The following is a 10,645-nucleotide window of genomic DNA, read 5'->3' on the forward strand; positions in this document are numbered from 1 at the left end:
TTGGAGATCTGATATCGCCTTCGCCTCGGGAGGGCTGAGCCAGTGGACAGAGGGCCTCCTGTCGCTTCGTCCCCGGCTCCGGCGATGTACTCCGCGGGCGTGGAGATCCTGGGCATGGTGCTGGCTGTGGCGGGCGCGCTGGGCGTGATGGTGACCTGCGGCCTGCCCATGTGGCGGGTGGCGGCCTACATCGGGCAGAACATCGTCATCTCGCAGGTCATCTGGGAGGGCCTGTGGATGAACTGCTCGGTGCAGAGCACGGGCCAGATGCACTGCAAGGTGCACGACTCCATGCTGGGGCTGCCGCCCGACCTGCAGGCGGCCCGCGCCCTGGTCATCGTCTCCCTGGTGCTGTGCGTCGCCGCCGTCGGCCTGTCGGTGGCCGGCGCCAAGTGCACCAACTGCAGCCGGGACGCGAGCAGCAAGCCGCGGCTGGCGGTGGCGGCGGGGGCCACCTTCGCGGCGGCGGGGCTGCTGCTGCTGATCGCCGTGTCCTGGACGGCCCACGTCATCGTCCTGGACTTCTACGACCCGCTGCTGGAGGAGACGGGGAAGAGGGAGTTCGGGAATGCGCTGTACTTCGGCTGGGCGTCCTCCTGCCTGCTCGTCCTCGGGGGGGCCCTCCTCTGCTGCTCCTGTCCGCCCAGAGCGGCGGCGGCGGCGGGCGGCGGCTCGCGGCGCTCCAAAGCGGACTACTCAGCAGTCAAAGCCGTGTCAGCGAACGGATACACCAGGAGAGACTATGTGTGACCTGCGACCTGCTGAGACTGAGAGATTTGATGGACTGAAGTCTGTTCCATGTGGAGTTTCTGTCTATTTTACTGTTTTATTTTACGTTAATATTAATCATAATGCATGAAACTCACCTGATCAAGCTTTTCTGAGCAAGCTTTGTCAATATAATGAATAAAAATGCTCCGTTTTTGACGGCTGATTCACTGAAACTGCACTTCTCTTGTCACTGAGTTCTTTGAGGGGAACACACCATCAGGTTTCTGGTGCTCTGGTGGAATTAGGGGTTTCATTACAGCGTCAGCGAGGCACAGAAACAATGGGCGGCTTGTTTCTGAGGAGCACCTTCTGCTCCCGCTCCATTGTAGCCCGTCCTCCATTTGCAAACTGAAACTGAGTCCGAGATAAAAGTCTCCATCTGCAGGCGGGGGGGCCGCCACACTGTAACTCAGCCTCCACTCAGTCTCAAAGAGTCTATTGATGTGCAACTGTTTACCTTCTTGGTAGGAGTAACAAGAGTATCTGAATGCTGGAAGTCTTCATACAGGGTCTCTGCAGAGCGTCCTGCTTTGGATCAGGCAGAAAACTGTCCACAGTGAGGCTGAAAAGAATCAATAATTACTCAAAATACCAGGAATCATTCCTTCATTATTCATTATTCCAAAGAAATAATGACGTGAATGAGGGTTTTTTTTTTTTAATGGAACCAAGATGTTTGAGGAAACAGTTGTTAAAATGATCACATGATCACAGAGAATGACTCAAAATCAGGAAATTTTGGCTTTGAACACTCAAGGACATGTCAGGGATTTAAGGATTCTGCACCACATGTCCAAACATTTTGTCAACCCTTGGAGACATCTGGCAGTAGTGTAGTTTATTGTTATTATTATAAAAGTGAAATCAGGCTGCAGGTTTATAACAAACTGTCACTGTTGTTTTTAACTCTTTTAGTTGCTTTAAAACTTTTGACGTTTTTTTTCTCTCATGTTGAGAAAAAAAGTACTTCAAGTTTGTTACATCGTCTTCAAAATCAGCAAACATCTTCGTGTTTATTCCAGCTCCGTCGGTCAAATACTGTTACATTGTGTGTGTGTGTGTGTGTGTGTGTGTGTGTGTGTGTGTGTGTGAGTCACTGCTGTCCTGGGAATTTCAAAGCTGACAACAGGTGTGAATTTCAACACAAATAACTCCAAACTTTTTCAGTGTGGCACTCAGACGCCATGTTCCACGTCTGTATTTCTTGTTTTCTCAGAGATGATTATTGTGAAAAGTCGTGTAAGAAAGTCACGAGACTCATTCACTGAAAAGTGTGCCTGGTCTCAACTCCTGCAGCTGTGAGTTTTCTGCTGTTCTCTTATCATCTCAATGTAACTTATTTTTTTCGCTGCTTCTTCTCTTTGACATTATTTTGTCAGTGTGTTTCTTTGAAGGGAAGACGTTAAAGCTGGAAACGAAACAGACATCAGCAACGACTGATTAACTCAAGCACACGCAAACATCTCGCTGAGAGTGCTTAACTGCTTGACTTCAAAGTCACTAAATGTATCTTTATATTAACCTAAAGAGTGAATCAGTGATGAGACTGACCTGCAGTCCCAGTCGCGAGCACATCTCCTGACTGAGCCTCTTCTCAGGTTCACTGACTAGTTAGTCACTCAAAACAGTAAGGTGTGACTCCAGTCAAGAACTCATTTTCAGCAACTTGCACCAAGAGTTTACCTAGACATTCTGAAAAGTTAAATCATTTTGTTCAGCTACACTAGTTTTAGTCATGTCTAATGCAGGTGGATAAGAAACAAGACACTATTGGGTGTATTTACCCATTTAAGTATTTCTGACGCAATTCGATCACGCCAACAATTTGGTTTAAGAAGACCCAAGATGCCAGACATGTTTTTTTTTTTTTTTAAGTATTTTATTGTCCATAAAGAGAACAAAAGATCCACATGTCCACACAAAACACCGGAGCTGCAGAGAAACCTTTGCAGAAAGCCGTAACAAAGGGGAAAGAAGGCGCTGACAAACAGAAACACAGACGGCCCGTCATAAACCCGAGGCACCAGGTGACGACGATCACGCACTCAGCAGTCACCAGGAGGGGAATCGAGGAGCCTGAAACCAGAACACAACAAAACACACCAGACAAACGTGAACAGTAAATTGGATCCCGTCTACAAGACTGTTCAGCTTCAACATTTTAAAAATGCAAAAGTACTGCTGTACAAAAGTATCCTGTTAAGTTATGAAGCGAAACATTTTTTTTGGGATCACTTGCTTCAAAGGGTCTCATAGTAATGAATAACCATCTTGAGTGTGTATTGTCGGGATTTTCTGTAACTTTGTGTCATTTTCAGCTTTTTTCACTTGAAAGAATAATTGCATGATGTTTTTTCACCTCGACGTTTCCTTGATAAAGTGTTCTTTAAAAACTAGACGAGGCCCGCTGAGACCTCTTATTGAGAATTTTTCACGGCACCACTGATAAAAAAGTTGCTTTTTGCTGTAAATGGGATGAAATAACCTTCTACAGAACTCCAGACGATGGCTTTATCAAACATTTTAGAGTTATACAGAGACCAGAAGTTCCCAAACCCTGAATACTCCTCCTGGCTTCCAGAAAACTGTGTCAGTCAAAACCATTTCCGTCCCTCCAATCATGTCTTTACTCTGTCGCTAAGTTTCACTCATCACTGTTTGTACGAAACAACAGTAGGCAACAAAGATTCGTCAACCGATGTACAACTTGTCTTCATTAAAACAAAAGCGAAGCTGCATTCAGTTCAGCTTTATCAAGAAAAGTGTCTCACCCTTAATACATGCATGCGTCCCGAGAGACCAGCAGGAGATTATATGGGGCTTTTCACTTTCAATCATTCATCCACTGCTCTTTACCACGTCTGTTATCCTTTAACTGCAGCAGACTGGGGAGATACAGACCCTCTGCGTGCCCCCACCTCCTCGTTCTACAGCTACCGGGGCCTTGAGAGTTCAATGATTAAACTCGGTCTGTTTGCCTGGAAAAGTTTGAATTTGGGGGGTTTTTCAAATGAGCAGACGGTTTGACCTCTCCTCCAGCCAATAACCAGGAGACTCCACCTTCCGTCCCAAACAGACCTGCTGCTTCTCCTGCAGTGTCAGAGCTCCTGGCCGCCCTCACTCCGGCTACATCTCACACGGGAAGCACGCCCTCACGCCGCCGAAATGCCTACTTTGGGAATGGAAATCCTGGGAGTGTCCCTGGCGGTCCTGGGGTGGATTTCCGCCGCGGCGTCTTGCGCCCTGCCGATGTGGAGGGTGTCGGCGTTCATCGGGGTGAACATCGTCACGGCACAGACCACCTGGGAGGGCATCTGGATGAGCTGCGTGGTCCAGAGCACCGGCCAGATGCAGTGCAAGGTCCACGACTCCATGCTGGCGCTGAGCAGCGACCTCCAGGCGGCCCGGGCCCTCACCGTCATCTCCATCGTGTTGGGAATCATCGGGGTCCTCGTGGCCATCATGGGGGCCAAATGCACCAACTGCGTGTCCGAGGAGGCGAGTAAAGCCCGGGTGATGATCGCGGCCGGGGCGGCCTTCGTCCTGGCCTCCCTGACCCAGCTGATCCCCGCGTCGTGGTCGGCCCACTCCATCGTGACGGAGTTCTACAGTCCGCTCATTCCTGAAGCCCAGAAGAGGGAGATCGGCGCGGCGCTGTACCTGGGCTGGGCCGCAGCCGCCTTCCTCCTCATCGGAGGGTGCATCCTGTGCTCCAGTTGCCCCAAGGAACCGGAGAAAAGATTCGGACCTCCATCAAAGATGATGTACACCCCAAACAGCTCCGTCGCCCCCAGCGGCTTCAACAGGAGGGACTACGTCTGAAGTCACGCCTGCCGTGGAACAACCTCAAGCGTCGTGTCCTTTACATTATTCTCTTGTTCTGTTCTTTCTTGTTTTTTTTTACTAAACCTTTAATCAAACTTGTTTCTGTGACGGCAACTACATGTTAGTGTGTGTTCCAGGTGTGCACAGTACTTTATACCTCATGAAAAGAAACGTATACTAATGATCAACACCTTTAGAGTAGCTGTATTTGTATTTATACTTGTTTTTTGAAAGCCTTTGAATTTGTAAATGTCGTTAAAATGCAAACTGCAGATACACGTTTACCAGTCATCCAGTGAATCTGCTGAAAACTCAGTTTGTACGTTTCTCAAGTGTTCTCAATAAAAGCCTTGTTTTCTTGAAGTTATTTTGACTTTGGGTGAATTTTTTTTTGGAGGGAAAGACTTATCAACACAAACCACATGACATCGCCAAGGTTTGAAGATATTTCCTGATGTTTTTTATGCGCAACAACAAGTCTTCCTGTCCTAACTTTTTACTGCCAACTGATAACGTTTAAATATTTTGGGTGGATATTTGAAATGGTTTGGTACCACGATCTTACAAAGAAAAAAAAACCCTGCTGATTTAAACAAAACATTTAAAGGTAGGTTTGGTAAGATGTGAGAGTTTTGTATCAGCAGGTGCGCAGAAGCTGCCCCTCCCCCACCGCTGGTCCAACAAGACGAGAGTCACCTCCCTGCCTGCCATATGTCTGTTAGCTCTGTGATAAGAGGAACCGCAGCCTCGCCAGGTTCCCCGCCGCCCGCTATCTGTGCTGCCTCACCAAACAATGGGCCCGTTTCATGTCCTTCGGGGGGGGGGGGATGGCGTTTTCAGCTCCAGGTTACACACTGCTGCTGCTGCTGGGGGTGGGGGGTGGGGGCATTCCTCAGGAAACCGTCTCAACCCCACAGAAACCCAAGGACATTCTGGAGACAGTTGTTAAGACGTCTCGTATCAAACAGCGCCGGTACCGGGCGGACGCCAGCTCCCGCTTTTGGTTTTGTGGGAGTTTGAGTGCGGCCACTGAACCCGTGCAACTTTTTTACAGGAATGATTAGAAGGTTGGGAGGCTGGTACAGAGGAACTCAGGTCAGGGATTTTTCAGTTATTAGTCATTTGAAGGAAAAAAAAAAAAAGAAAAACGTGAGTTCCACAGAAAGGTATCTGAAGCGACTGGTGAAAGGCGTTAGAAATCACCATGGAGGGTTTCAAGACCTTCTTATTGAGAGAGGAGTTTAGCTAACGATTTGCTTGTTCCGTGTGTCTCATATATGGATCGTTAGTCATGCAGGTGTATTCTTCTTGTATGTGACATCTGACATGGCATCTATCACTTCGGAAAGGTACTGATATTATAAAACAGAAGGATTAAAGAACAAAGCAAAGCCAAACTATTAGAAATGTGTTGCTAACGCACACAAAGCCTTCCAATACATTTGAACCGGCCGTAAAAGACACATTCCTGTTCGGCCTTTCAGCTGTGAAAAGGCGTCTTTGTGGCCGTGTCCGCTGAAAGCCGATAGCAGGGAGTCTGGAGCAGAGCGCCCAGGTCCTTCCTCCCCTCCCGGTGATGTCAGGCTGCCGGAGGACTCCTCCCCTCCACCTGATCGCCCTTATAAAGAGGATACTGCTCAACTCCAAGTAACGCCACATCGCACACTCAGATGCAAAGAGAAAAACTGAACCCAATCACCGTCCTGCTGACTGCACTTTCCGCCTCTTGTTTTGTTTTTTCAGTGAAACGCTCTCAGGTGAGACTCGCGTCCAGCAGCAGGAGAGGAAGACGCCTCGCAGCATGTCTATAGGACTGGAGCTGATAGGGATCACCCTCTGCATTCTGGGATGGATTATCGCCATCGTGGCGTGCGCCCTGCCCATGTGGAGGGTGACGGCCTTCATCGGCAGCAACATCGTGACGGCCCAGATCATCTGGGAGGGGCTGTGGATGAACTGCGTGGTCCAGAGCACGGGCCAGATGCAGTGTAAGGTCTACGACTCCATGCTGGCGCTGTCCCAGGACCTGCAGGCGGCCCGGGCGCTCACGGTCATCTCCATCCTGCTCGCCATCCTGGCGGTGCTCATCGCCATCGCCGGGGCCAAATGCACCAACTGCATCGAGGACGAGGCGTCCAAGGCCAAGGTGATGATCATCTCCGGGGTGTTCTTCATCGTGTCGGGGGTCATGCAGCTCATCCCCGTCTCCTGGTCGGCCAACACCATCATCAGGGACTTCTACAACCCGCTGCTCACCGACGCCCAGCGGCGGGAGCTGGGAGCCGCGCTCTACATCGGGTGGGCGGCGGCCGCACTTCTCATTCTGGGCGGCGGACTGCTGTGCTGCTCCTGCCCGCCACGCGAGGCCAGATACAACCCCTCACGGATGGCGTACTCCGCGCCGCGGTCCGCCGGGGGGCCGGCCCTCGAGAGGAAAGACTACGTATGAACGGATGTCCAAGAGGAGAAGACATGAACTGAATTTCTTAGAAAAAACTCTCCACACGAAGACGACAGTTCTGAGAAAAAGACTTGAATAAGTTCTTTTTTTTTTCCAAAGTCAACATGTCAAATGAAATGTTAAATGTTGTCATTGTGAAATCACGTTTTTTTTATACAGTTCAAACTTAAAAATGTTTACGAATGATTTTTATGTACTAAAGAACACAGATTTCACCTGTAAAAACACTAACGTCTAACCAGAAAAGGGGGATTTTACTGTGGTGATGATACAAAGGAAGAGTGCTGTAAATACTTTAGTCAACCAGCTCTTACAGACACAACCCGTGAAACTATGTTCAGCGCAGCGCCGAGTGCAGCCGGGTGGCAGGAGTTCATTCAGCATTTTCACATACAACTGAAACTTGTGTACTTCAAGCATTTTTTAATAAAATTGAATGTTTTTAAATTACAGTGTGGCTAATTCTGTTTTTCACTGAGGTCAGATGATTGACGCTGTGCATGAATTCAGTAAACCAGTCACAGAAGGAATGACGGAGGAGCGTATTCCTGTCCGGTAACCCTGACATTCGATCCTGACGGCTCCGTTTCAGCCAACTGGCAACTTAACCACACACGCTCCCAGCGATTAGCCGCAGGATCGGCTGACGGGCGGAGGTGAGAAGAGTGAGCACGGAGGAGCTGAAGTCGTTCCAGACGGGCTGCAGAGCGGCTTTAAACTCCACTCGTCTCTGGGAGCTTGACAGAGCTGCTGTCTCGACCCAACGTCCAGGAACAGGCAGAATCTATTTCAGTTCAAATTCACTCACTAATAGAAGCTTCACTTCTCACGTGAACTGGTGTCACAGACACACAGTAAATAATGATACTGTGATGGATCGTCAGGGTGCTGAGAACACAGCGCTGGACGTTTCACTGGGTTTACTTCTTACTTCAAGTGTCCAGCAGCTGCAGTTTTACAGATGATCTGTGATTACGGCTCAGCGGCATGATGCACCAATAAAACACGTCGCCAGAGTTTCCGTGACAAACACGCCTCGCTGGCAGACGCACCCGATGATGGAGGACTGGTGAAAAATTCATGAGCACCTCACAGTAAATATGGCAGAGGTCCCCGGTGAGCGGATCCTGTTACTTCCCAACAGTTGTCTCTGAGCTCACATAAAGGCCAAAGAAACTGAATTTGGGTGCATCAGTCCGAATCTTTTAGGGAGCCTACATCTAGAGAAATGTCCTTTATAAAAAAAACACAACAACAGGTTGCGCAGCAGCTCGCTCCTCAGTGGAGAGACAGAGCATTCACCATTTCCCCACGCACTGCTCCACTGACTCCTGTAAAACGCCTCAGGCATGTTTTCTAATAATTAACTCCATCGTTTGCTCCTACACTGGTTCCCCTCGCTGCTGCGCTGAGAGGACTTCTCAGCTTCACTTCTGTCACATTAAACGCTTTAGAAAACAGCTGCTGAGTCTTAACTGTGATTGAGTACGTTTTCATTCATTTGGTAAAGAAAACAAAACAACAGAAGAAGTCAGAAATCATGACACACAGGGGTTGAGAAGCCTCGGGTGCCTGAGGCTCTAATAAAACAGTATCTCGGCCCTGATCTTCCCCGAGCCGAGCTGGTTTAGAGAAAGAAAAGGCCATTCAGGGAGTTCCTGGTCACGCTCCGCCGGCTCCGGCCAAACTGATCACATGACCGATACTGGGGAATGTGAAGGGCAGAGCGGAGAGGCGGCCTGGCACCTGGAATCAGCCAGAAGGCCTCCTCTGGAGAAACACAGGTGGACAGGATGGCTGGAAGTCTGAAAGTGCGCCCCCGCCTGGAGAAAGTTAAAAATGACAGCCTGGAGCCCTTCAGATGTGTGTTGTCTTGTGTTGAAGATTCTGACATTACAAAGAGTAAAAATGAGACTGTTTGAGATCATGAGAGATGTTTTTAATTAACAAACTGTTTCTGAGGTTGTTCGACGGTTTGATCTGACACTAATTCATCTTCACACGCTGCTTCTCTTTTATGGTGTTAAAACACTTCAGTCACTTCTCTCTCTCAGAGAAATACAACCTATAAGCTTTATAACCTCGGAGAAATCCACAGTGAGAAGTGAAACGGCAGCATTAGCTCTGTGTCGGCTGAATCTGAGGCTGAGGCCACAGTTCGCCTCCTCAGTCCAGTGAGTTCCTGGAATGTTCCCAAGAATTCATTCAACCAGCGTGCCGGTTACAGAGACCTAACGTTTCTTTCTTTCTTTCTTTTTTAATGATTGCAGCAACAAATTGTGCCTCGTGAGTTCACTGAGTATTAACACAAAAACACACACCAAAAAAAATGACAAAAATTATACTTCAAACTGCAGATTACTTTTTTCACACGCTAGTTTAAGGATTTAACAAAAAAGACATTGATTTAAGTTTGCAGTACTTCATTTACTTGCTTGTTTTGAATATTTGGGTTTATTTTCTCCTGAGTCATGCCTGCAGCCTGGTCATATCTAATGACTGGTATTCATCCTGCATTATCTCTTATCGCTGTAATTCTTAAATTCAACAGTCATAAAATGGTCACACCTTGCTTATATAACCTGGTTAACTCACACCAGTCAAGCTGGTTCCACCTAATTGAGGGAGCTCGATTCTAAACATGTTCTGCAACATCTGGCTTCTCTGATGGTTTGGACTCATTGATTTGCTTATTTTAGTCAAAAATTTCATATTTATTGTTGCAATCGGGCTATAACTGAAAGAGCTGCAGCAAGCAAAGTGAGCAGGTCATGCTGTGACCTTTGAGCCCGGTCAGGGTCCTTCTACTGACTGCTTCAGAGACGGATCTGCTGTCGCTCCGTGAAGTGACTGTTAGGAGCTTTATAGGTTAAAAAAAGCAATTTCAAATTCTATTCCAGATTTAACAGGAAGCCAATGAAGAGAAGCTAACACTAGAGTGATCTCTCCTGCTGGTTCTTGTCAGAACAAATCCATGGAATCATCTCTCAGCGTCACTCTGAGTCAGCATACTCCTAACTTTACAGATAAAAACAGGTGAGAAAAACAAGGTCCTTTCAGCTGAAGTGGGAGTAAAATGCTTAATAACCTGGATACGATGAACAAAGTTGATTCAGGGACCAATAAAAGTGCCAGGGGGCAGTAAAAGAGCCGAAATAAACCCGATATCAGACAGAAAGGAGACAAGCCTGCAGGTGGGGACATACCTTCAGTTGCCAAACAGGCCGAGGCGCGTTCCTCCTGCCCAACCCAGCAGCGGGAAATAAATCCAACTCTGGCTTCTAATACGGCTGCATTTATTAGGTGAATGTTTATTTCTGGCTGTATGAATCCGACAGTACAGACGGGAAAAAAAAGAAAGAAGCAGACGCCATTTTCTTGAAGAAAAATGCTTTAGCAGGAAAAGATCAAAAAAGAAAAAAATACATTCAACAGTGTCCAGTTCAGAGCAGACGGACCGACTCACACTCATACATCTGATTGAGTTTTAATTAGAGGAAATGAAACAGAGAGAGATAAATTAGGTGAATTTTCAGAAGACTTTCCAACGGATGTGATGTACAGCAAACGAAAAACATTTTTTTTTTC

At 47.7% G+C, this 10,645-nt stretch overlaps 2 protein-coding genes across 2 annotated transcripts; both read left to right on the forward strand.

Moving 5' to 3' along the window:
• Nucleotides 1-84: 84 nt before the first annotated feature.
• LOC115400693 (uncharacterized) lies at nt 85-7,422 on the forward strand. The gene is made up of 5 exons (XM_030108705.1): nt 85-641; nt 2,016-2,069; nt 4,029-4,587; nt 6,119-6,179; nt 6,267-7,422. Exons 1-5 carry the CDS (start codon nt 85-87, stop codon nt 7,043-7,045), a joined length of 2,010 nt encoding a protein of 669 aa, XP_029964565.1. The 3' UTR covers nt 7,046-7,422.
• On the forward strand, nt 3,565-4,847 carry LOC115400463 (claudin-3-like). Its single transcript, XM_030108334.1, has one exon. The coding sequence runs from the start codon at nt 3,937-3,939 to the stop codon at nt 4,591-4,593; it is 657 nt and encodes a 218-aa protein (XP_029964194.1). The 5' UTR covers nt 3,565-3,936; the 3' UTR covers nt 4,594-4,847.
• Nucleotides 7,423-10,645: the final 3,223 nt, after the last annotated feature.

Source organism: Salarias fasciatus, chromosome 14 (genome assembly GCF_902148845.1).
Source record: "Salarias fasciatus chromosome 14, fSalaFa1.1, whole genome shotgun sequence".
NCBI classification, from domain to species: Eukaryota; Metazoa; Chordata; class Actinopteri; order Blenniiformes; family Blenniidae; genus Salarias; species Salarias fasciatus.